This window comes from Platalea leucorodia (genome assembly GCF_965183815.1).
Source record: "Platalea leucorodia genome assembly, chromosome: 8".
Classification (NCBI taxonomy): Eukaryota; Metazoa; Chordata; class Aves; order Pelecaniformes; family Threskiornithidae; genus Platalea; species Platalea leucorodia.
This window is the reverse complement of record NC_138830.1, coordinates 55,623,110-55,648,817: the sequence shown is the minus strand read 5'-3', so window position 1 is coordinate 55,648,817 and position 25,708 is coordinate 55,623,110. Positions and strand designations below refer to the sequence as shown.

The following is a 25,708-nucleotide window of genomic DNA, read 5'->3' as shown; positions in this document are numbered from 1 at the left end:
GGGTTCCCAGCCCCTCTCCCCGCGCCCCCCTTACCTCACAGGGCCTCCTGCCAGGCTGAGCTCCTTCCACGGTGCCCCCCGGGGCCAAGGCTGCTGGGGCTCCCCCTGTTCCCACCTGCCCGGGGAGGGAGGACAGTCAGAGCTGCCTGCACCCCTGGGGTCCCACCCCCCCCCCCAAAAGGCGAGCTGCCCCCCCGCCACCCCTAGTTGAGAGTAGCCCCTTCCGTAACCCCCACCCAAAACTCAGGCTCCCCGCCACGCTGGTGCTGCCCCCCCCATCCCCAGCATCCCCCGGATGGCTGGGCCCCCCCCCCCCAAGGCTGCACCCCCGCCAAAGAGGCGCCCCCCCCTCAAGCTAAGGCCCCCCCCCATCGCCGCCAACCGCCCCCCCCGCGCTGGGCCCGCCCCCCCTAATTCCCACCGAGAGCCGCCCCTCCCTCCCCAGCACCCCCACCGAGGGCTCCCCCCCCATCCCGGGGGGGGCCCCCGCTCCCCCGCCGGGGCCGCCCACCCCTCCCTTTCCCCGGTTCCGCCGGTGCCCGGGCCCGCCCCTTCCCCGGCGCTAGGCCGCAGCCGGCGCCCGCCGAACGCGGCCGTGCGGGCAGCAGCTCACCTGGGCGGGCGGGCGCGGCGGGCCGGGCCGGGCCGGGCCGGGGCGGCGGGAAGGGGGGGGGCGGCGGGCCGGGGGGAGGCGCGGAGGGGAGGGGGGGGGCGGCGAAGCGGCGGCGGCGCGGGACGGGACGGGGCCTCTACTCGCGGCGGCGCAGGGCGGCCATGGCGTGACGTCATCCAGGCGCGACGGCCCTCGCGCCGGGGGGAGGGGAGGGGCGGGGCGGGCGCGCTCCCTTGGCCACGCCCCTTCCCCCCGCGCGCGCCTGCGCCGCCGCCTCGGCCGCGTCTTAAAGGGGACGCGACGGGTGCGCACGCGTGCGCACGCAGGGAGGGCTGCAGGGCGGCGTGCACAGGCGTGCACACACAGATGTGCATGGGTGCACATACATGCACACGCAGGGAGGGCTGCACGCACACGCGTGCACAGGGAGGGTTGCACACGCATGCGCAGGCATGCACGGGTGCACACACAGGGAGGGCTGCACACGCGTGCACAGACGTGCACGGGTGGGCACACAGGGAAGGTTGCACAGATGCGTGCGCAGACGTGCATGGGTGCACACGCATGCACAGGGAGGGTTGCACACATGCGTTCGTGGGTGCACACGCACTCACGCAGGGAGGGCTGCATGGGCGTGCACAGGTGCACGCATGCACACACAGATGTGCATGGGTGCACATGCACACGGAGGGCTGCACGCATGCGCAGGCATGCATGGGTGCACACACATGCATACGCAGGGAGGGCTGCACACGCACAGGGAGGGTTGCACACATGCGTTCATGGGTGCACACGCATGCACGCACAGGGAGGGCTGCACCCAGGCATGCACAGGCATGCGCAGGTGCATACACGTGCGTGCACAGATGTGCATGGGTGCACAATGCATGCACAGGGAGGGTTGCACACACGTGCGTGTATGGGTGCGCACACATATGCATGTGTGGGTGCACATGCATGCGTGTGCAGGTGTGCATGGGTACACACGCATGTGCACACAGGGAGGGTTGAAGAGCATGGCTGCACTCACAGAGGGCTGCACACGCGTGCACAGGCGTGCATGGATGCACACACATGCACACAGGGAGGGTTGCCCACGTGGGGAGGGGCACAGGTGTGCATGCACACACACAGAGGTACATGTATGCACACACGTGGAGGGGTACACATGCACACGGGGTGGATGTGTGCATGCACAGGCGTGGAGGTGCACATACATGCAGGTGGACACGTGCAGCTAAGCACAAATGCATGTACATGCGCGTGCCATGGACGCATGAATGTGGGGATAGGCGTGCAAGCATGGTCAGCTTTATGTAGATGAATGCCTGTGTGCATGTGGAGGTGTGCATGCATGCACACAGCTGGAGGGTGTGCAGCAGCACGCACACACCGGTAGAACGTGCACGTACACAGGGCAAGGCATGCACGGGGAGGTGCAGGAACGTGAATGTACGCGTGTGGAAGTGTGCATACGTGCATGTGTGCACGCAGAGGAGTACACACGTGTATGTGTGACTGGGTGCAGACACGCATACCCACGCGTGGAGCTATGCCTACGTGCAGGTGTGCTCACGGAGCTGCACGTGTGAATACACGGCTGGCCACGCGACCCTTGGAGTTGTGCACACGTGCATACACTCACATTAATGCATAATGTCGTGCATACACACGTGCAGAAATACATGAGGACACATGGATGTACGCATGAATGTATGTGCATAGACACAGAGGTACAGATACATGCAAATGCACATCTGGATATGGACACGTGAGGAGATAGACATGCACACGCATGGAGATTTGCCTACACACATGGAGGAATACGTATGTGCATGCCACACGTGCATGCAAACACACCGGAGGTGACGGCTCATGGCCGTGGGGTGCTGACCTCGCAGGCAGCCCCGTCCTCTGCTTTCCCATCCCCACCCCGGCCTGGCTGGCACCACGGGCGCTCCCCGATGCCAAGGGGAGCAAGGGCCAGCGGCCGGAGTGCGGTTGCGGGTTGCTGCCAGCCCGCTCAGCGCCCCGTCCCTCCCCGTCGGCCAAAGCATCCCTTGCCAGGGCGCCCAGCAGCCTGGGCTTCTCCCTCCCCAGTGGCTGTTGCCCACGCTGGGTGCGTGCCCGTGGGGCTGTAGCCATGCCCGCTCTCCTGGTCCTCCACCCGTTGCAGGACCCCAAAGCCCACTGCTCCTCCTTGCTCAGCACCTTTGTGGCCCAGCTGACCCAGGCCCTGGCTCAGCACCCTTTGCAGCAGCCCTTTGGCACCCTCGAGGCACCGAGCGCCGTGCCCCTTGCCCCCGCTGCCGCAGCAAGCCCCGGGCCCCTTGCCCTTCCCAGCTCTCCAGCCCGGGGCCAAATTCAGCCCCGGTGGCACAGGGGGGATGGCCCAGAGATGCCAAATGCCCGGGGGCTGCTTGCTGGGGGCACTGGGAGGGGGCTTACTGGGGACACTGGGAGGAGGGCTTACTGGGGACACTGGGAGAGGGCTTGCAGGGGGCACTGGGAGAGGGCTTGCAGGGTGTATTGGGAAGGGGCTCGCTGGGGGCACGGGTAGGGGGCTTGCTGGAGGTACTGGGAGGGCGCTTACTGGGGGCACTGGGAGGGGGCTTACTGGGGGCACTGGGAGGATGCTCCCTCGGGGCAGCCCCAGGGATGCTCCTTCATCACCCCACCCCAGTGGTCCAGGCAGCAGTGCCAGGCTGGCCCCGCCTCCTGCACTGGCCCCTCCCCTTTGTGTCAGCAGGCCAGGAGGGGATAGGCTCAGGCAGGAGGGGTGGGGCTGGGTGGGCGGAGTCTTTGGGTGACAGGTATATAAGGTGAGGTGGGGTGGGAATGCTCCAGTGCAGAAGAGTTGGTGTCTGCTGGAGGTGAGTGGGCTTGGGCTTGGGCTTGGGCTTGGGCTTGGGCTTGGGCTTGGGCTTGGGCTGCAGGATCCCCCCAGTAGGGATGGTCATGGTCTGCATGACCCACCCCGCCAGTAGGGATGGGCATGGTCTGCAGGACCCCCCCAGTAAGGATGGTTATGGCTATGGTCATGGTCTGCAGGACCCCCCCCAGTAAGGATGGTTATGGTTATGGCTATGGTCATGGTCTGCAGGACCCCCCCAGTAGGGATGGTTATGGTTATGGCTATGGTCATGGTCTGCAGGACCCCCCCAGTAGGGATGGTTATGGCTATGGTCATGGTCTGCAGGACCCCCCCAGTAGGGATGGTTATGGCTATGGTCATGGTCTGCAGGACCCCCCCAGTAGGGATGGTTATGGCTATGGTCATGGTCTGCAGGCCCCCCCAGTAGGGATGGTTATGGCTATGGTCATGGTCTGCAGGACCCCCCCCAGTAAGGATGGTTATGGCTATGGTCATGGTCTGCAGGCCCCCCCAGTAGGGATGGTTATGGCTATGGTCATGGTCTGCAGGACCCCCCCCAGTAAGGATGGTTATGGCTATGGTCATGGTCTGCAGGACCCCCCCAGTAGGGATGGTTATGGCTATGGTCATGGTCTGCAGGCCCCCCCAGTAGGGATGGTTGTGGCTATGGTCATGGTCTGCAGGACCCCCCCAGCAGGCTCCTGGCTGGAGATGTCCCTGGAGCATCAGGGTTGGGGTTGCCACCATGGGTGCCCCTGACTCCCCGAAGCCTTTGTTGCCCCCCACCCGAGGGGCTGGGGCGGGGGTGCAGCCCCGTGCCCGTGCCTCACCTTTGCTCCGGCGCTGACTCAGTGCCCCACGCGCCGCTTTGCGCAAGAGCCGCGCTGGCAGGCAGACTCTGTCCGGGTGGCTGCCGCCAGCCTGGTCCCGGCCAAAGGGCAAGCACGAGTCCCTGCGTAAAGGCAGCCGTGCCGGGGCGCTGGCTCACCGCCGTGCCGGAGCCGAGGACAGGAGGTGCTGGTGGGAAGGGGGCTCCTGGGGTGGAGAGGAGCTGGACCGGGGCTGAATCTTTCCTCCCCAGCGGGCTGGACCGTGCTCCTTAGGAAGATGGATTACGCCAAGTCCCTCAGCCTGCGCCTGGCTGCTCCCGTCTCCAAGTAAGCGCCGGGGAGCCACTGTCCCTGGGGTGGGGGACACCGGAGCCCTCCCTGCTTCGGCACCTCTCAGCTCCCCGTCGGTGTGCCGCTCCCCACCGCGACCTGGGGGGCTGGCACGGCCCGGGGCTGGCAGTGGGTCTCAGGACACCCCGATCCCCCCCAGATGTGTTTCGGCAAGTGCCTCCATGACCCAGCAGCTGCTGTCGAGCCCAGCCCCGCGACCCCGACCCTACCGCGTCTGCAACTGGGACCGCAGCCTGCGCAAGGGCATCATGGCACAGAGCCTCGCCGAGCTGCTGCGCCAGGTGAGCTGGGGGCTGTCTGTCTGTCTGTCTGTCTGCTGGGGGGACTGTCCATCTGCCCCGCTCACCCCCAGCACCCTTGCAGGCTCAGAGCGCCCTGCTCGCCCCGGGGCCCATCTCACTGGTGCTGGATGAGGACGGCACGGCGGTGGAGACAGAGGCTTTCTTCCGGACGCTGGAGGAGGGCACGGTGCTGATGGCCCTGAGCAAGGGGCAGACCTGGGCTGCCTCCAAGGTGAGTGCACCCCTGGGGGGACGGGAGCCTGGCTTGTCCCATCTGCATCCGTCTGCATCCCGCGCTGGGATCAGCGGGGGAGATGATGCTGGGCTGGGAGGTACCTGGGATGCTGGGTGAAGCGGAACCGAGAGGGTGGATAACCCCGGTCTCCCCTAGATGCCCGGCTACCAGCTGAGCCTGTCTCGCAAGCCCCCTCGGAGGATCGATGTCGCCTGCATCACCTTCGACTTCTATAAAACCAACCCGCGGGACCTGGGCTGCCTCAATGTCAAAGCCACGCTCTACGGCACCTACAGCATGTCCTACGACCTGCGCTGCTACGGGGCCAAGCGGCTGATGAAGTGAGTGCTGGGGGGGCTGGAGATGGCTCCGGGAGCGGGGATGGGACCGGCCCCTGCTGCCCATACCCTCTGTGGGGTGCAAGGAGGGATGCTCACCCCCTTCCTCCCTGCCCAGGGAAGCCCTGCGCTGGACGCTCTTCACCATGCAGGCCACCGGCCACGTCCTGCTCGGCACCTCCTGCTACATGCAGCAGCTCCTGGATGCCACGGAGGAGCCGAAAGACGCAGAGAGCAGCCCGCCGCTGCAGAGCCTCCTGCCCTGCAGCGTCCCACCCGTGCCCCACAGGAAGATGCTGCAGTGAGGGTCGGGTACCCTCTCCCCCCTCCTCTGTCACTCCCCCATCCCTTGGGGGTCCCAGCACCCCGCTAGGTCAATGCCCGGGGGAGGCTGCCGCGACGCCCGGCACAGCCTCTCCTTGCGTTGTGCTGGCTGGATGCGGCCAGCTCTTCTCTGCAATATCTGCTACTCTGTAAATATATTTATTTAAGTAAAGCTCTGCTGCCTCCAGATGCACTTCATCTCACTTTTGCTGGGTTTGGGGGGGCTCAGCCACTTGCCCCACTTGGCACGCAGGGACTGTGCTGGGCAGTGGTGCAAGAGGGTGCAAGGAGGGAACCTGTTGCAAGCGCTCCCCGAGGGAGCTGCTGCCTCCGTCCTCCCCGTCAGCCCAGTGCCCTGGCTGGCACGCATGGCCTGGCCCCCACCCCCTGGCAGGGGACCGAGACCCCCTCCTGGCACTGCAGGGTGCGCTCCTCTTGCCCCAGGGTGGGTGTTTTGGGTCCCTTTGGCAGCCTCGTGGAGGGGGTCCCCAGCCATGCCCCATGGGCCCCACAGCTCCAGGGATACCAGACTGGGAAACAAAACAGAGCCTGGGGTGACACTGGGTTATAGCGACCTGGTGGGCACGTCCCTCACTGGGAAGAGTGGGAGATGGAGAGCCCAGACTGGGTCCCCAAAGTGCAAGCCCTGCTGGGCAAGCTGGGAGGGAGGGGAAGGAGCCGCTGCCCACCTGTGCTGTACTGGGAAGCACTGGGGTGAGCTACAGGGAGGCAAGAGAAGCTGTGCTTAGGGGCATCCCCCCCGTGGTGCGCTGCAGGGGACACGGGACCTGAGCCACGCTCACCTGGGGACCCCACCGCAGGGGTCTGGGGCTCCAGCCTGGGCACAGCCAACGTGGCAGAGCTGGGCAGCACAGCCCACCTGGGGCTGGGGGGGCTTCATTAGCCTGCTAATTAATGAGCCATCAGCCTGCAGCCCAGCCCCCTGGCACAAACGTGGGACACCTGGGGGTGCCACGGATGGCACGGGGACACCGTGCTCTGCCCCACTATTGCGGGCTGTCCCTGCCACCCCGTCCCCAGCCTGACGCCCCTGGCCCCACGGGGCGGCGGTGGCCACGCCAGCCCCCGCAGCGTCCCCCACCCGCACGCAGGCGGCAGCCCGGCGTTATTAGACATATTTATTTCTGTACACACTTATACACACGGTTCCCAGGGTTGCTTCATCCTCGGCTTCAGTGCTGTCTCCTTCCAGGGTCCGGTCCGTGGCGGGGGCCACACGCACGCTTCTTCAGGTGCCGGGGGCCAAGCCCAGCCGTGCCGTGCCCCCTCCCCATCCCTGTAGTGTCTACCTGGGGGCAGAGCCCCTCTGCAGCCCCCCGGCTGGGGCAGGGCCATGCGCCTTCCCCCTGCCTCAGTTTCCCTGCAGCAATGGCCCCGGCTGCGGCAGGGGCTCTGCATGCACCGGGGGGGGCCGGCCCCCCCACCAGCACTGTGCTCCCCACGCAGGGTCCTCGGCCCAGGACGTGCGGGACCCCCAACCCGGGGTGAAGTTTGGGGATACCGGAGGGACCTCCAGATGCTGAAGCTGCCCCGGCGGAGCCTCCCGGGGCTCCTCCATCACCCCGACCCCTGTAAGGGGGGATGCCGGCCATCGGTCCCCAGCCCCTGCAGCCCCCCCGAGCGGTGGTGGGGGGCACTGGGGGGGGCTTTACTTGACGTGCTCGGCAGCGTGGGAGGAGCAGTAATACTTCTTGTGGGCGATGAAGGTGGAGAGGCTGCTGAACTTGATGTTGCAGAGGCGACAGTACCTGTGGTTGCCGTTGGGCACGGGGCCGGGCACAGCCTTGGCCGGGGGGGTCTGCACCCCCCTGTCCGTGTAGGCGGGGGGCGTGGGGGGCTTGCGGGTGGCTTCCCGCAGTCCCTCGGGGGCTCCGGGTGAAGCGGGGGGCCGGGGTGAGGCAGGGGGCCGGGGGCTGCTGCCGCCATCCCGACCCTCCTTGCCGTTGAAGCTGTCCCGGCGGAGGCGGGGGGCAGGCGGACGCGGGGGCGACGCCGTGGGCAGCGGGGGCTCGGGCGTCCTGCCGGCACCGGGCACCGGGGTGTCGGGGAGCCCCTGCCCGGCCACCGCCGGCTTGGCCACAAAGAGCCCGTGGGCGTTACGGAAGTGCTCGAGGAGGTCACCCTTGACGGCTCCATTGAGGGGACAGTAGGGACAGGCAGAGAGGGGTCCCTTCGCCCCCGGGGGTGGCAGGGGACCCTTGGGGTGACGCTGCAGCGAGTCCGCCCCGGATGCACCGGGGTAAGGGATGCCGGGGCTCCCCGCCGGAGCCGCCCTCACCCGCACGCCTTCGGGGTCCCCCTCGCCGGGGCTGCTGGGGCTGCGGCGACCCTTAAGGGGGGCAGGCATGGCCCCCTTCATCTTCTGGAGGTGCTCGAGGGTGCGGGGCTGCAGCGGGGTGGCCGGGCACTGGTACTTCTTGTGGGCCAGGTAGCTGTCGAGGCTGTTGAAGCTGATGCGGCAGGCGGTGCATTCGTGGTAGTCGGCCAAGGGTAGCAGCGGTGCCGGTGTCGGTTCGCCCTGCCGCCGCGGCTTCTTGCTCAGGTCGATGGGACCGTCGGCATCCGGGCTGGAGCGGGGCGAGGGGGCAGCCCCCGGAGGGTCGGGGGCCGGCGGCGGCTCGGGGGCCGGCGGGGGTTCGGCGGGACGGTGAGCGGCCCCGTGGATCTCGTAGAGCTTGCGGCGTTTGCGGGTGCGGAGGGGCTGGGGCAGGAAGGGGACTTTGGGGGCGCTGGGGCGGCGGAGGGGGGGGTCGTGACGGGAGGCGCAGTAGAAACGCTTGTGCACCACGTAGGTCTCGTGGCGGCTGAAGCGGATGTTGCACGCCTCGCACAGCGTCTTGCTGGGGTCCTCGTCCCCCTCGTCCCCCGCCGAGCTGCTGGGGCTCTGGCTGTCCTCGCTGCACCGCCCTGACCCCCCCTCCGCCTCAGGGGACCCCGCTTTGCCACCCCCCTCCTCCGCCTTCACCTCCGGTGGGGCGGCTGGCGGTGTGGCATCCCGGCCGGCGTCCCCGTCCCCCGCCAGTGTCCCCTGCCCGTCGCCCGCCAGGGGGGACAGCAGCGTCCCTGGGGCAGGAGCACCCTTGGGTGCCCCGGGGGGGGCTTTGAGCTTGCGCGCCCCGGGGGGGCTGTCCTCGGCGAGGTGCCGGCTGGAGCAGTAGAGGCGCTTGTGCACGTAGTAGTTGTTGATGTTGTTGAAGGTGATCTCGCACTCGAAGCACGTGGCACCCTTGGGCACCGGTGTGCCAGCGTAGATGGCGGGCGGCACCGTGCCGCCGTGGCCCTGCTTCAGCCGGCTGTGTACCAGCTCCGACATCTTCGCCAGGATCTCCGATGCCTGTGGCACCACCGCGGCTTCATGGCCGAACACGTACTGGGGTAGGAAGACGGTGCCGCCGGCCGTGCCCGTCCCCGGCTCGCTGGGCACCGGGCTGGAGCCCGGCGTGGGGCTGGCGAGCTCTGACTTGACCTTTGCTGAGGGGAGGCTGCGGGGCGACGAGGTCCGGGAGCAGGCATCGGGGCTGCCGTCACGCTCCCCAGGGCTGCTGCTTTTCGGTGCCTCCGCCTCACTCACCGGGCTGCCGGCGGGCTCCTCCTTGATGCGGACGGCCTCACCAGAGGAGGAGGAGGAAGAAGAGGAGGAGGAGGATGACGGACCTTCCCCGTTCTGCGGCTGGGCTGGTGGCGAGAGCTTGCCGGCCCTGGCATCGGGGGGTGAGGCGGGTGGTGCCGGCGGGGGCACGGCGTCGGGGCCGGGCGGTGGGGCGGGCAGGGGGCCGTGCAGCACCACGTGCTGCGGCAGTGCCGGCAGCCCCTCGGGCAGGAACGCCGGCAGGCCGCACTTCCGCAGGGACGCGTTGTTCGTCTGGCTCAGCCCTGCCGAGGGGAGAGAGGCACCGGCGTTACCCGACATCCCTGGCACAGCGATGCTCGCCCTGTTCCCCGCTTCCCTCCCCGCGGCTGGAGCCGTTTGGGGCCGCAGCCCTCCGTGGCAATGCCAGGCTCTGCACAGGACGCTGGCACGTGTCCCCCCAAAGCCGCAGCCCGCGGTACCCACCGGGGGCGAGGGGTTTGGCAGCAGGCAGGGCTGGCCCCGGCGAATACACCTCTCCCTTGGAGCCCGGCTGGCAGATCATGTGGTTGGTGACCAGGTGGCTGTAGAGGATGTCCCTCGTGGTGGAGATGAAGCCGCAGCTGTGGCAAACGCCTGCAGGGAACACGGCGCGGGGCTGAGCGGGCAGGATGGCACCCGGCGGGGCAGGGGGAGACCCGTGGGGAGCGGGTCCCTGTCCCCAGGCTGTGCTGGAGGGGACGGGGATGTCCCCGTGGGGACACGGGGCAGCGCTCGCTCACCGTTCAGGGTGTCCGTGTGCACCTTCAGGTGACGCTCGCAGTTGGCTTTCGTGGTGAAGGCGGACAGGCAGATCAGGCAGACGAACGGCCGCTCTCCTGCAGGACAGACAGGCGGACGCCTCAGCGCCGAGGGAAGGGGGACGGGGACCGGGGGAACACCCCATGGGGCCAGCTGTGCCGGCCAGGAGGGCGCCGGCTGCGGGAAGCAGGATGCTTCCAACTTTACAGGGCTGAGATGGGGGAAGACCTACAAGCAAGCAGCCCCAAACCAGTAACCCAACTGGGGGAGAACCTCATTTAACTGGTCCCCGTGCTCCAGCCCCGCAGCCTCCCTGCCCCTCCGCCCCACCGAGTCCTTGCATGTGGCTGGGTGGCCCCAGGCTGCAGCAGTGTGCCGTGCCGTGCCGTGCCGTACCGCTGTGGCTCCGCATGTGGATCTCCAGGGAGCTCGCGCTGGGGCAGCTCTTCTTGCACTGGGGGAAGGGGCAGACGCGCTCGTTGGGGTAGGTCTCCTTGGGCTTCTCCTCCAGGGCGGGCGAGCCGGCGCTCTGCCGGCTGGCGCAGTAGTACATCAGGTGGGCTTGCAGGTTGCGCTCGCTGCGGTACCAGATCCCGCAGTCCTTGCATGGGAAGACGTCCTCTGCGGAGGAGAAGGGACAAGGAAGGGATGTACATCACTCGTGTGACGGGCTGGGGAACGCCGGCATGGTCCCGGCCCCGCGGGCTGCACCGCGTCCCCCCCACCCCGCCACGCTCTCCGTCCCCAGGGACTCACTGTTAACCACGGCGGTGGCCAGGATGGCGGCCATGCCGGCTTGCTGCGGCAGCAGCTGGATGTCGGAGTGCAGCGCGGCCGGGTACGGCGAGTCGCCGGGCTCCGCTTTCACCGTGTGGTGGTTGGGGATGGCCGGCGGCTCCGCCACCACGAAGGCGCACACGGCCTCGTCCTCCCGCAGGGCGCGCGTCGTCCGGCACCACAGGGCTTCGTCTGGTGGGGTGCGGAGGGGGTGCAGCGGTCAGCATGGACCCCCCCAGACCCCCATCCTGCTGCTGTGGCTCTGGGCCTCTCTGTCCCCTCTGCCCCTGTCCCTGCTGCCCCAGCAGCACCCAGGGCTTCCTCCTGGCCATGGCTGAGCCCCAGCCTGCCTGGAGATGGCGGTGTCTGCCTGCGCCTGAGCCCTGCCTGCCACGGCCCTGCCTGCCAGCAGGCTCCCGCTCACTGGTCTTGCACCAATGCTTGCACCCATGCTTGCACTAACGCTTGCACGGAGTCTTGCACCGATGCTTGGACTGAGTCTTACACCACTGCATGCAGTAATGCTTCCACCAATGCTTGTGCTGAGTCGTGCATCAACGCTTGCACCACCACTTGCACCAATGCACGCAGTAATGCTTGCACTGAGTCTTGCAGTCTTGCACCAATGCTTGTGCCGAATCTTGCACCAACACTTGCACCAATGCACGCAGTAATGCTTGCACTGTCTTGCACCAAATCTTGCACCAATGCTTGCAGTGATGCTCGCACTGAGTCTTACACCAATATGTGCAGTAATGCTGCATTGAATCTTGCACCAGTGCTTACACTGAGTCTTGCCCCAGCTGCATGCAGCAACGCTTGCACTAACACTTGCAGCAATATCTGCACCAGCCACTGCATGCTGGGACCCTCCCCATATTCTCTGGCAGCCAGACAGCTGGGATGGATGGGGGACAGGGACCCATCCCTCCACGGCAGCACCCCAGGACCCCCCCGCCCCAGGCACGGGGACGCGCGGCACCGGTACCAACCTTTCCGGTAGATCACGGCGTTGGCGTCGGGCTCTCCGGGCACGAGGGGCAGCCGGGACAGCCAGCAGCTCTCGTCCCCCAGCACCAGCGTCACGGGTGGGCTCTGCCGAAGGCAGGGAGAGGGGGGTGAGCACCGCTCCCCAAAACGGGCTGGGGTCAGGGTGGGGGGCTGGCCATGGGGGGCCGCGGCGCTCCCCGCTCAGCCCGTGCCCGGCTCTGCCTTCCTGCATCTCTAATGAATATTAATGAGCAGAAAGGGGGGGGAAATTAATCTGCTTGATCCTCCGATGGCTGCCGCGGTAACGATATGAAATCTAATTATTCGTCCCAATATTTCTAAACCCTCCAACTCAGCCTGACAGTCGCAGCTGGTTGAGGCCTTATCACCGCCAGGAGCCGAGTGCCGGCAGCGTGATAAACCCCACGCGCACGCGCTTGCACACGCGTGTGCGCACGCGCGTGCACGCCCCGCGGGTGCACACACAGCACCTGCACGCTGCTGCTGCTGCGGGAACCTGCCTTCCCCTGCAGAGAGCGGGTGGGAAATGGGGCTGGGGGCTTAGGGACACCCCTGCACAGGACACGGGGACGGGGGCTGCTGGTGGCCCACGGGCTGAGCTCCCTCGGGGACCGCGATGGCCCCTCCGTGGCCTGTGCGGGGCTGGGAGGGAGAGGATGGCCTCTGCGGAGCTTTTGCAGATTTGCTCCATGCATGGGGGGACATGTGGGTGCCCCCCAACAGAGGGAGGCCCCTGCGGTGCCCAGGAGCCCTGCAGCACCCCAGGGTGCTCCCAGCACCCCAGGGCGCCCGCCCAGGCTCCCCTCAGCGGCCCCAGCCGCCGTGGCGAGCCCTTCCTTGTTCTCCCTGGAACAAAGAGGTCAGTGTCTCTGCTCTGCACCGGCCCGATAACCATCGGAAACCCTATCTGCTCCGCATCCGCCGGGATGGCGTTATCGGGGCGGCGTTATCGGGGAGGCCCTGCGCCCTTGCTGTCCCCCCCTCTGCCGTGGGCATCACCCCGGGGCTGGGCGGCTTCTGGGGGACGTGGGGCAGGGATGGAGTGGGGGGACAGCCACAGGGCAAGCTAGCACGTGGGGCTCCACGGTCCCTTGGCACCCCTGGGCTGGTGCTGCCGGCAGGTTTGCACACCCTCCGGAGCAAGGCTGTTTTGGGGGAGCTCTGTGGGACCAGCTGGGGGGGCAGGCAGGCATCTTCCTCCTCCTTCTCCTCCTCCTTCTCCTCCTCCTCCTCCATCAGTGCAGCAATGGGCACGCACGATGCTCCATGCCACAGAGGCATTAAAGCCACCCAGTGTTGCCATTTCCCACTAAAACCCCAGGATGGGATAATCTCCCACATGGCAAGGAAGAGCAGAGCCGGGCAGGATTTGGGGGAGACCCTCTACGCCACCACCCCCCTGCCGCCAGCAACAAAGACGAAGGGACCCGAGGGCGACAGCCCGTATCAGGGATGGGGCTGCGATTCCTTCCTCGCTTCCCCAAGCAGAGATAGGGAGGGAGGCGAGCAGTGGAGGAGAGCAGGGCTGGGAATCATCAGCCGGGCTCGATAAGGGAGCTGCTGAAATGGGAGCAAAAATATTTAGACAATAAATGAAGTATCAGAAAAAAGCTGCGCATATCTTTAAGAAATCAATCATCCTGTACCGGGTGTCTGGACACACGGCGCCAACCGGGAGATAGGGAGCCAAACTGGGCAGATAAGGGTTAATCAAGGATTTAATTCGGCAAAGATAAACGGGCCTGAGCTAAAAAAAAAAAAAAGAAAAAAAAAGAAAAAAGAGCAAGGGAGAGAGGAGGAGGAGGAGGAGGTGGGGATGGAGCCCGGGCGAGATTCTCCGGCCTTGAAGACCCTGGGCTGGAGCTGCCGGTGTGCGGCTCCGGGGGGATGCAGGGGAAAGGATGTGGCTGGGATGCGAGGATCCAGCACCTACAACACCCCCATGTGCACCCCCGGCACACCCCCCCCAGCGCTCGCCCCGGTGCAGCGTGCGGCCGACGGTGGCTGACGGCGTCCTCCTGCCACCGAGAGCCACCAGCCCCGGTGCCCCGCGCTGCCTCCTCTCCCGCCCCTTCACCATGGGCTGCAGAGCCCTGGCGCTTTCCAGGCACAACTGGAGTCCCCTGGGAGCAAATTTGGGGTGGGAAACCCAGATCCCATCTCCTCTGCGAGGACACCCGTGCCAGCGAGCAGCCTGTTTGCCCGCAGCCATGTGCAGCAGGGGACAGGAGGGGACGGCCAGCCTCCTGTCCCCCTGCAATGCTCTGATATTGGGGTGCTGGGAAACCTCCTGGGCACCCAAACTGAGCGATTCCAAGGGCATCAGGAGCTCAGGCAGGGAAAATCCTTCCCAAACCTACTCCTCTCCCCAAACAACTCGTTTCCTCGGGCCTTTCCCTGCCACTGTCCCCGGCAGCTCGCGGCAGCATTGCTCCTTACCGTCTCGCCGTGCCCCGGTGACGCCGGCTCGCTGTGGATGCTGCCTTGGAAAGGTCCCCAGGAGAAGCCCTCGGGGAGGCTCTTGCGGGTTCGCACCCGCCTCTCCCCGTCCTGCACGGCCAGATCCAGCTCATCTGCGGGGAGACAGGGACAGCATCAGCGCGATGTCCCCCAGCCGGACCCCTGGCCCGTGGCAGCCCCAGGTCCCCGGGGACGTGGGCACCCAGTTGGAGCCGAGAGCTGCTGGTGGGTGCCCCGGGGCTGCGGTGGGTGGGTGGGATCCAGCCGCTCGCCGCAGGGTCCGGGCACGGCATGGGGGGTCCGGGCACGGCACGGCGGCGGAGCGGAAGGAGCATTTCCCATCCCCGCACCCAAAGTCGCAGCAGCTTCAGGGCTTAATGGCTTTGATTATCTGATAAGCCTCTGGTTTAATGGGTTAGATAACATGTTAATACGCTATGAAGGCTGCTCTAAAATGTTTTAACTGTGCCTTTGTCTTTTGGAGCGCAGATAAGATGGCAGGTAACCAATACGCAGATGGATGTGCGCTGGCTGCCCCTTGGCCATGTGGCGGGAAGGGGCCGGACGGTGCACCCCAAAACCCAAGATGTTCCTCGAAGATGGCAAGCAACCCACTGGACCACCGGTGGGGCAGGGTGCCCAGGGCACCCGGTTGTGTCCGGGAGGGCTCCCAGCACCCTGGGGTGCTCCAGGGCAGTGGTGGGGTCTCCCCCGTGGGACCCTGCCATTGGAAATAGCCTCCCTAAAGCCACGTGCCCGGAGCCCCGTCCTTCGAGGGCGTCATGGCAGACGCAGCCGGTGCCCGGGTCCCGTGCGCAGGGAGGAGGCTGCGCTCGTTTGAAGGCAAAATTGCTTTCAGAGCTGGAAGCGTGGGGAGGATAAAGCGATCCCATGGCTGCGGAGATTGAAATCTGATGTGTTTATTAGCCGAGCTGACATCTGGATCCTCTCGGCGCTGGGGTGAGTTAAGGTGAGCGACTGGAAGCGCTGGGTGGTGAGCGCGGGTTGGCGGCACCCATGATCGCCTGGGTCCCACCATCACCCACGGGTCCCCTCCATCCTCCGAGGAAGCCCTGTGCTGCCGGGGACACAGCTCTGAGCGTGTCCCAGGGGAGCAGCCAGTGCCCCTCGGCAAAACCCGCTGCCCACCGGGAGGTGGGCTGGAGAAAAGGTCTGCGAAGGTGTCGAAGGTCCCCAAGGTCTTCGGGGTCACCAGGCTGGTCCCCGTGCTTAGGCACATGCCACCCTCCATCCCCGTGCCGGCATCTCCCCAAACGGAGCTCCAAACGGGCATCTCCCCACAGCTCCTCTGCCCTGGCAGGGTGCAGGCAGGGCTGCCCGCCTTCCCCTTCCCGCGGCATCTCCTGCCTGCAGCGCCTCGCTGCCTTTGGCCTGCGAGCTCTCGGCACTGGCGTGGAGCCGGCACGCTCAGAAAGCCGCCCTGGCCGCGGGGATCCTGGCTCCGTTTCTAGCTGGGATTTCATCCCCAGCGAAGTGGTTTTGGGAGTGAGCACGGCGTGGGCTCTGCCTGCCCTGCGTCCCCGGCATCCCCCTGCCCGTGCCCCCACCGGCTCCATCTCGGGACAGGGAGGAGGAGGAGGGCAGAGGGATTTAGGAGCCCATGGGATTTGGGAGCTCCTTTGAGGAGCCCATGGGATTTATTCCCTGGTACGAACCGACCCTGAGGAGGGGTGGCAGCAGCCCCTTGCCCAGCTGGTCCCTCCCGTGAAGGCAGGGAGCAGAGCCACCAGGCAGGATGCGGCCATCACCAGGGCCTCGGGGCTGAGCGGGGCAGTCAGACCCTTGCACGGTGCACGTTGCTCCGTGTTTCCAACACCCGGTTCCCGGCTGACTCCCGACGTGCTGCCAGGGTGCTGGGCTCCCTCCAGCCCCTCCATCGTGGTCCCAGCATCCCCAGGCCACCAGTCTTCACCCCCGGCTCTGAGGAGGGGACAGCAAACCCCCAAATCGCCAGGAGAGCCCCAACGGTGGTGGCTCCGCTCTGGCTTTGCCACCCCGTACACCCTGGCAGCTTTCGGGGAACGGAGCCCAACTGCCACCTCCCCCGCTCCGTGCCCCCCCTTTTTGCCCCCCCTTTCCCCCGTCTCACTGGTAATCAGCGGCGTTTGGGTCAGGAGACCATGTCTCCGAGATAAGAGCGTTTGCCTGACACTTCCCATGTCAGAGCACTTCATCTTCTGTGTATCAATCCCCAGCAGAGAAAACACGCAGGCGCTGATAAAGAGAAAACCGTTCCAGACAGGGGGACAAAAATAGTGTTGCTGGAGCCGGCCCCGCTCCCCGCCAGCGCCCAGTGGTCACGGCACCGGCCGGTGGCCCGACCCACCAGTGTCACCCCGAAAACGGGGCAGCGGTGAACCCCGGCCAGCGGCGCTGAGCGGTTCTCCGTCCGGATGGGTGTCCCTGTGCCCGGCCGGGGATGCTGCCGGAGCCCCTGCGGTGCCTGGCTGCACCCACACTGACACAGCCCAAAAAAAGAGGAGGAAAAAAGCGATTGCCAAATTAAACACGTGGCATTGCTGCACTTCTTCCCTGGCACGGGGGAAACGATGCCGAGCTGGGATGGGGCAAACTGGGAGACGCCGCGTGTTCACGTTGTCCGCACTTTGGGAACAAAGCCCGAAGCGAGCGAGCAAGCCGTGTCGCCACGCGGGGACAACCAGGCAGCGGGGCGCGAGCCCCGTCCCTGCGCTTTGACGGTGCCGGATTCGGCCGCATCGCCCTGCCTGCAACCTGGGGAGGCTGGGAAGAGCTGGTGCCAGCCCGTGGGGTGCCCCGGGTGACCCCCAGCAGCCTCCCCGGTGAGGAGCAAAGTCCGCGGGCGCGGGACCCCCCCGGCAGGTGAACACCACCCCGGGTATCTCATCTGGCCATCGGTCCCCGGCCGTTATCGCAGGAGGGTTTATCTCCCAGATCATTAACCAAATTGGGCAGGGACCCGGCTGTTTGCTTTGGGTCGCAAAGAAAAGCGGCAGAAAGGAAGGAAAGAGGGGGAAAAAGCTCCCGGCGAGCTGGGTGCACCTGCGTGGTGTGGCACGGACCCCGGTGCTCTGCCCGTTGCCGAAACACGGGGCGCTGGGGCTGCTCCCTGCCCCCCGGGGCCGACAGCGCCTGCTTGCCTGACACTGCACCTCGGCTTATCTCCTCATCGAGAGATTTCAAAGAAATAGGCTGAGCTGTGCCGGAGAGCAAAGATTAATCCTGTCATCACACCATGGCCACGCATCGGGCAATCGATGGCTGAGAAGGCACGGCTGGCACCCGAGTCCCCAGGGACCTGGGGGTGCCGGGTGGGCACGTGGGGAGGAACGAAGCCTGCGGGGTTGCACGGTGCCGCTGAGGCACCACTGTGCAACACAGCTGCATCTTCCTCCGGCACGGGGTGAACGCAGGAGCGGGGTGTGATGAAGATGAACTTCTGCAAGAGCCCATCTGCAAGGCGACCCCCAGCATCCTTATGGCCGGGGAAATAAACAGCACCGCCGGGCGAGGATGCACCGCCAGGAGTGGCACCGAGCCGGGCCAGCTCCTGCGGCTGCCTGCGTTTGCTCCTGGGTGCTCCGGAGGTGCAGCCACATCCATGCACCCACATTTGCTTTCCCTGCGGGAGCGAGCAGGAGGGAAGGGCCGAGGGTGCTCAGCTGGCCCCGGGCAAACCCACTCATCCCGTTCCAAGCGGCTCCTGCATCCCCCAATCCCAACCGTATCCGCACGACTATAATCAAATCCAAATCAACCGGCTCTGCCCCTCGGCAGGGATCCGGGCTTGGAGGTCCCCGGAGTGTTTGCAGCTGCCTGGATACTATCTGGATAAATACTGCTATCGGGGCGTCACGGGACCACGTCCCAGCATCAGCTGCACCGCGCCGCTCCTATTAATACAGCGCTTTGTGACCGGCCCTGGGGGGGGGGGCACAACACCACGTATGGCCCCCGAACGAGTCCAGTGATGCAGAGCCTGGGGGAACGGGGATGAACTGGTGGTCCCTACTCCCATCCCAGCACGTGCGGGATGTCACCACGGCATGGGAACCCCCAAGGGGGAGGGAGGATGGATCCATCCATCCATCCATCCATCATCCATCGGTACCCAAGCTCCCGTGGCTCTCCCGCTCCTGCTTGGGGAAAGCCGAGCGGGAGAAGCCCCGGTTCCCCCGGCAGCCCCGGCCCAGCCCCGCCGCGCGCCCCAGCTGCTGTTTTTAGAAGCGGCGAGCGCACGGCGGAAGGAATAAATCCTGACAACTCAACTAGCGAAATGATGTGATGGCACCGCTCCGATAAGATGGAAGGAGGCGATTGGGAAGAGTCTTAAGCTGTGAACACGCAGCATCTCCACTCTTCACCTCCGCTCACAAAGGGAAATCTCTCCAAAGGGGCTAAGGAGATTATCCCGGCTTTGCCGTCCCGGGTGCTCGAGTAATCAGGGCAGCCTTGGGGACGACAAAGGAGTGAGGAGGGTTTGAATTCAAGCCTTGCTGGGCTGCGCCTGCTTGGGCTCAACCTAGGGTTGCTCTGGTCGAGCTGCCGTGGACTGAGGAGGGACGGTTGCGGGAGAGCTGGGCTGCTGCCAGCTTTGCCCCCCCAGCGTTGGGGTGCAGGGGGGTACCCCACTGCCCTGGGGGGGCAGGAACCAAGGGGAGGTTTCTGCCTTTATCGCTCCTGCCCATCGCTTGCAATGTATTGATTTTTTTTTTTTGACAGAGTACAAAAGCAAATCTTTATCGGGCTGAACCCTGCCCCTGGTTAATGGAGGAGCTGGGACCTACCCCGGAGAGCAGAGCGGGCACCTCCCGGCACCCGGGGGGGCCGGGGAGGGGGCGAGGGGTGAGCGGAGGGGGCGATGGCACCCAGGAGGTGCTGCACCCCAGAAGGGCCGGGCACGCCGCACGCCAGCTGTGGTGCACAGCTGGCAGGCAGCGGGGCGGGCACCAGCCATGCCACGCGTCGCCCGGGGATCGCCCTTCCCTCGTGCCCCACGGAAGCCGGGGTGCCCTGCCCCAGCAGGATGCCTCCCGACAAGCCTCCATGGGATGTTTGCATTTGGGGCGTTGCTGTGGCCTGCCGGGATGTGGCCCTGCAGGGGTCCCCATCCCCAGGAGGTCCCCATCCCAAGGGGGTCTCCATCCCGGGAAATAAATGGGAGCTGTGCCCGTGGGGAGGGGGACAGGAATAAACACCAGGAATAACATCAGAAAGCGCTCAGGAAGGATGGGAAGGAGGAAAACTTCCTGGCTCCGCTGGGGCTGCCAGGGGTGGTTGGACCCCTGTGCCAAGGCCCCCCCGTCCCTGCTCCGTCCCCGCCCATGGGGCTGCCGGGACCCCCCGGCTGTGCCCAGGCCGGTGCCAGGCAGCGGGCAGGGGTGCACCGGGGGGGCAGGAAGCCGGCGGAGGGAGGAAGGGGAGCGAAGGGGCCCCCGGAGCCGATGCAGAGGGCAGATATCCCCTCCGGAAAGGGGAGGGGACCGCATGGGGGGGCACTGCCACCCCATCAGGCAGGGCCTGCCTGTAGCGGGGGGGAGGACCCCCGGGGGGCAGCACCCAGATGGAGGAGGGGGGTGGGAGCTTGGCTTTGCACCAAGCCCAAAACCCACCCGGTCCTCAGATCCAGCCCAGGGTAGAGCAGCAAGGCGGCAGTGATTGACAGCTGTCAGTCACCATGAGCCAGGCAGCATCGCTCTCAGGACTCTCACCCCAAGTACGCAAGACGTTTTTCTCCTTCCCAAGGGAAAATGGAGGGGAGAATGGGGACAGAGAGGGGGATGCTGCCTGCACGTCTCAACAGCCCCCGGCGCTGCCCGATGCAGGGGTGTCCCTCCACTCCAGCAGCGTCCCCAAACTGGCCCGAGCCTCCCTCCACACTGGCAGCGTCCTCAAACTGGTCTGAGCATCCCTCTACCCCAGCAGCGTCCCCAAACTGGTCAGAGCATCCTCCCACTCCTCAACAATGTCTGCAAACCAGTCTGAGCATCCCTTCACCCCATCAACGTCCCCAAATTGTCCTGAGCACCCCTCCACCCTGCAGCGTCCCCAGTCAGAGGCTGAACTGAGGGCAGGGACCTGCAGGCACAGACCCCAGCAGGGACAGGGTCCCCTTCGGGGTCCCCTTCGATCCATCCCTGCTGGGACCATCCCCAACCTGATGCCAAACAACCCGTGCCCACCCGGCACGTGGCTTTGCCGGACAGAAGCCAGGCAGGGGGGGTTCAGGATCCCAGGGAACCCCCCGCCTCAGGGGGCTACTGCCCCTGAACCCCAACTTCTCCCCATCCCCCAGCAATCTAACACAAACACAACTATCTACCGCTCAGCCCGGCTCCCAGCGATAAAAAGAAATAGCTGGAATAATTTTTCCCACCCACACATACCAGGGCGGAGGGGAAGGGGGAGCGATGGGGCAGATGCGGCGCGGTGCCGGCCATCCGGACGAGCCATCCCTCCTCGCCGTGCCCTGCTCGCCCCGATAATAAACCTTGAGGTTTGCAGACAAACTCCGGGCAGCCGGAGATTATTCAGGCAGGAGTCGCGGCACAGATAAACACAACCGAAGGCGAGCGGGAGGCAAAGGGGAAGGGGGAGGCGGCGGCAGCGGGGGGGAAAGGAAAAAAGAAAAAGTTTGCAGTTTTAATTAGATGCACCAAAAAAATAAGGAGTTGCTCTGTCCCATCCCGATACCCTGCATGCAGGACTGGTGGCGAGGATGGATTTGGGGTTCACGGCCGGTCCCGGGAGAGGTGGACCTGTGCCACGTTCTGTAATTACCTCAGAGCCATCGTTACTGCCCCAGAGCAATTAAATAAACCCCCAACAGACGGGCCAGAGGTGGAAATCTTGGTGGGGACCCAAATAGCAAAGCTGATGCAGGAAAGGGGGTGAGGGACCCCCGGGAGCGACCGCTGCTCTTTTGGGGAGGGTGGTGGGACACGGCCGGGGGGACAAGGCAAAAGCCACCCTGGGTTTGGCCCCGTCCGCTCCATCCCTTCCCTGTCGGTGGCCCACAGATGTCCCCACAGAGACAACGGCAAAAAGCTTCATCCCACCTTGCAGAAAGGCAAGCGCCAGCCGGGCTTCCCAGGGGCTGCAGCCTCCCAGCAGCTCCCGGTGGGGATTCTCCAGTGTCTCGTAATGTGGTTGAGCAGCCTGTCCCTCCGCGGGGCTCTGCTCTCCTCCATTCCTCTGTCCCAACACCACGTTTGTGAAATTTGTTGGAGCTTTTCACCTTATCCCTCTGGGAATATTGGCTGGACTTGGTGAGGTTGGCTGGGCAGCGATGGGGCGGGAGGGGACAGCCCCGGGAGGGGAGCTGGAGGCAGCGGGTGCTCTCGAAAGTCTCCACTACGGGCCCCGCTCCAAAGCAAACAAAAACAAGTGGGAAAGATGGAAACCTGGGGCATGGCAGAGAGCTGCTGGTGGGTCCACGGGGAAGGGTCTGGGGGAATTTGGGGTGGTTTGGGAGAACTTGGGGAGGATGCGCATCCCCTCTCCCGACCCACCAGAGGATGAAGTGGCTGGCATGAGGAGGCACAAAGCATGGCCACGCTCCATCCTGGGATCTCGTTGGGAAGTAGAACCAAGGTGGGGTGACCCAGCACCCCGGCCAAAGGGGTGGCACATCTGTAAAAACTCCCAAGTCGAGGATTACAGCCTCCAGCTCCCAGGGATTTGCATATCAGCGGGCGAGCGGCAGCCCCCTCCGGCGAACAAGGTCATTTCAAAGATAAAACAAAGTACTCTTTCTCCCTCGCCGGTGCACGGGGCCAAGGAGCCCCACGGCGAGGTCCCGGCACACCGCGTCCCCGCGCTGCCGAGCCTCCGGCACAGCAGTGCACCCAGCGGGCAGCAGTTTTGGAGACCCAGAGGGCAAATCCATAGCGGGGGGTGACCCCCTAGCCCCCCAAAAAGGGCCAGAGGAAGGCAAGACCCCGCAGGGCACGAACAAAGGCGCCCGGAGCAGCCCGCTTGCCCCTCCCCGCCGTGCCGCATCTTCGCGGCTGCCATTGCTGACATACGGCGGATCCTGCCAGATAAAAAAGAAAATTCAGGCTGCTCAGAGTTTCCCTTTTCGCCAGCTCCATCCCTGATAAGTGCAGAGCCTGCAGAGCGCCTGATAGACGGGCTATCGCGGCGGTTGGTGCGAAAGGAACACCCTATCGCTGCAGCATCGCCGGACCGCCATCAACTCCCAGCCACACAGAAATTAATACCACTCCAATTACCAGAATAGAGATGGGCTGGGAGAAGGCGATAATAAAATCTCTTTTACATAAAGAATGCAAATAACCCGCTCCGGCGAGGAAAGGGGGGAAGGGGAGGCATGGCCAGAGCCAAGGCTTCGTGGTTGGTTTTGGGGAGCCCGTGGTTGACGGCGCTGCCGGGATATGGGGCTGCGCGGTGCCGTGATCCCTGGGGACACGGGGACACCCGTGGGTTTGGCACCGCAGCCCCCTCCCGCCCTGCGCTGGGATGCCAGTATAGGAGCGGGGAGCCCGGCGGTGCCGGGGGCAAAGGGCCGGGGAACAGATAAGGAGGAGCCGGGGGTGGCCTCGCAGCTCCTTCCTGCCCGGCACGCAGGAAGGGCCGGGATATCAGCGGGACCGGCGAGCGCTTCCCCTCGGATGGGGCGGGAAGGGGGAGCGGGGCCATGGCTCCCCGCCGGGCCGTGGGGATTTCGGCAGCTGCAGGAGCACATGTGCTGGCAGCCGGCATTTCCCAGGGCTCCTCCATCGCCCAGCCCACGCGGGTGGCCTTGGGGACACATTGGGACCCCCCTATTGCATCCAGCACCGAAGGGCGATCGCTGTCCGGCATTGGAGTCACCCCTTCCCATCACACGCTGCTCCACAGGGCTGCTCCGAAACCAGATCCCCCGGCATCGCCCGGCTGGGAGCTCCCCTGGGAGGAGCAGGACGTGAGCAGGGGCCGGCGGCACGAACAGAGCCTGAAATGTGGCACATCCACCCTTGGGGGTCTCAGCTCCCCCCGCTCCTGTCCCCGTCCACCCGCTGGGTGCCATCCCCAGCGGACAGGCACCCACAAACCCAATCTGCGCAGAGAAGCCCCGACCATAACCCCATCAGCGGGTCGGTTTGGAGATAGCGGGGCGATAGGGCACAGGGTACCCACACGGCGTGCCCGGCCTCGCCAGGCTTCCAGGGCACCGGCGGCCCCGGCGCGGAGATGCCGAGAGGGAGATAGACGGCTGTATTCGCTCCTTGGGGTTTTGATAACCATCACGAAACCGCTCGAGCGTCGCTCTTGTGGTTGCCAGGATGTTTGCAAAGTGCCCTCGCGAGCGCGGGGCGACGCAGGACGGGGTCCAAACCCTCCCAGCACCAGGGAGCGCGATGCCAGCTGTGGGGCGGGCATCCCCGCTGCTCCCGGATCAGTTTTTACAGTCCCAACAGCAGCCTGGGGACGTGGGGGACCACAACCATCACCTCGTACCTCCTCTCCCAGCAGAAGTGCTGGTATTTGTAGCCTTCCCAGTCCCCAGTGCTCCCAGTCCTCCTCATAGTGGTTTTTGTAAGAGGAGGCGAATGCCTGGGGGCTGCCCTGGCTGTTCCAGCCCGCGGTCCAGCCGGGAAGCCGGGATGGAGCAGGATGACTGGCTGCATACCAGGGACTCACCTGGCCCATTCCAGGTGTCCGGCTCCTGCGGGTTTTCTCCGGGATCCGGCTTCTCCAGCTCCTTCGGACTCTCCGGGGCATCTCTGGACTCTGCAGCAGGAGAGGGAAGGCAGCAGGTCACGCACCAGGAATTTCAGAGGCAGCATCCCACGGGGCTCAGGGCCACCGGACCGGTGACACCCCGGGGCCAGGATGTGTGTGGGTTCACCCTTGAGGATGAGCATGGGCATGGCGGGGGTTCCCTTCAAAATCCCTGTGTCCAAAACCAGCCAGGGGGTCCCCTGTGCCCCACGGGATGACCCATAAGGACAGCCAAGCCCACCCGCGCACCCACCCTGGAGATTCCTCAAGCCACCCCTGGGTGGGCACCCACCTCCCCGCCTCAAAACCCCCCGCATCTCTCCCATCCCACCGCGGGCCCCACGTCACCCGGTTCAGCCCCGCTCCCGTCACGGCTCTATTTGTGGCGTATTCACAGCAACTTGATAACAATTATTTTCTCCATTAACTGCTGCTGGAGATGCAGCTGATAAAGCCTATCTGCATATGACAGTGTGGAAGATTAGCGCCCAAAGTACATGTTTGCCTTGGCGTCCCGGGCGGATAACCAGCACGGAGCCCAATCGATCGGCGCCAGAGCGAACACCCAGGGGTGACGTCACCGGCATTGGAGATTATTAATACAGGTGATAAGCGGAATGATTAACATCAAATAAATCAATCACCGGGTATAAAAGTCCTATTATTTTTGGCTATAAATCAAAGTGCCTGGCATATCGATTTTTATCCATCGCGCTGAAAGCTTTAGTGGCCGTTATTGCTGCTCGGCGTTATCTCTGCTATCACCTTTTTATCGAGGCAGGCTAGTGCCAGGTGCAGCTCCACGCCCGGGCTCCCGGCTCCCTCGCCCCCAGCCCGGCTCCCCCATCAGATAAGAGCCGCTCGCTTCTCCCTGCCACCGAGCAAAGTTTGCCGGCGAGCCCTCCCTGCCCCGGCTATCGGGGTGCTGGCGTGGATCACCCCCTTTCCCGGTGCATCAACGGGTTGGCTCCTGTGGTTTTTGGGGGACGCTTTGCTCCCCGGTTGCTGGTGGGTGAAGGCAGCGGGTGCTCGCTGGGTGCTCGCCGGGGACTGGCCGGCTCCATTAGCCGGCGCAGCCTTGCCCCAGCGTGGTTATCTCGAAGGGCACTGCAAACATTAACTGATTAGGATTTGCCCCCACCTCCACAGGAAGGAACTTAAAGGATATCTGGGGACTGTTTCAGCCCAGCCCTGAAACACAGCCACCTCTGGGGTGGGGCACGGCACGGCACGGCGGCAGGCAGGCGGCGGTGCGGGCAGGAAGCAGGCAGCAACGGCCCTGTACCCCCATCCCCATCCATGACGCTGCCGGTGCCAGCACCTGCGGCCTCGGCAGCTGCTTTGCACCCTGGGGACTCACTTTGCATCCCAAGGGGTCACTTCGCATCCCAAGGGGGGGCATTTTGCACCCTGGGGGGGGTCACTTTGCACCCCCATGTCCCTCCACCGCTGCCGGCGGCTCAGCACCGGGGCGGGTGAAAGGCCCTGAAACGGATA

General features: G+C 65.4%; 3 protein-coding genes across 10 annotated transcripts in view; 1 reads left to right on the top strand and 2 right to left on the bottom strand.

The window, feature by feature from the left end:
- Positions 1–730, bottom strand: part of ZC3H18 (zinc finger CCCH-type containing 18) — a 50,488-nt gene extending 49,758 nt beyond the window's left edge. For all 7 annotated transcript variants that reach the window (XM_082320410.1, XM_082320408.1, XM_082320409.1 and 4 more), the window contains exons 1-2: positions 614–730; positions 35–115 (exon numbers count right to left, since the gene is read on the bottom strand). The gene's annotated coding sequence lies outside the window, so the exon portion shown is untranslated. The remainder of the gene's footprint in view (positions 1–34; positions 116–613) is intronic.
- Positions 731–4,573: 3,843 nt separating this feature from the next.
- CIDEC (cell death inducing DFFA like effector c) lies at positions 4,574–5,828 on the top strand (the record flags this gene model as incomplete). The annotated part of the gene is made up of 5 exons (XM_082319766.1): positions 4,574–4,645; positions 4,809–4,950; positions 5,033–5,182; positions 5,342–5,526; positions 5,642–5,828. Exons 1-5 carry the CDS (start codon positions 4,596–4,598, stop codon positions 5,826–5,828), a joined length of 714 nt encoding a protein of 237 aa, XP_082175892.1. The 5' UTR covers positions 4,574–4,595.
- Positions 5,829–7,324: 1,496 nt separating this feature from the next.
- ZFPM1 (zinc finger protein, FOG family member 1) overlaps positions 7,325–25,708 on the bottom strand; it is a 34,233-nt gene continuing 15,849 nt past the window's right edge. Inside the window, exons 3-10 of one of the 2 annotated variants that reach the window (XM_082319243.1) lie at positions 24,131–24,220; positions 14,465–14,598; positions 12,007–12,109; positions 10,994–11,206; positions 10,634–10,858; positions 10,219–10,314; positions 9,923–10,072; positions 7,325–9,741 (exon numbers count right to left, since the gene is read on the bottom strand). In XM_082319243.1, coding sequence (XP_082175369.1) covers positions 7,517–9,741; positions 9,923–10,072; positions 10,219–10,314; positions 10,634–10,858; positions 10,994–11,206; positions 12,007–12,109; positions 14,465–14,598; positions 24,131–24,220 — 3,236 coding nt within the window. In that variant the 3' untranslated portion in view covers positions 7,325–7,516. Of the gene's footprint in view, positions 9,742–9,922; positions 10,073–10,218; positions 10,315–10,633; positions 10,859–10,993; positions 11,207–12,006; positions 12,110–14,464; positions 14,599–20,871; positions 20,956–24,130; positions 24,221–25,708 lie in introns of those variants that run through there. The other variant, XM_082319244.1, reaches the window with a different exon arrangement.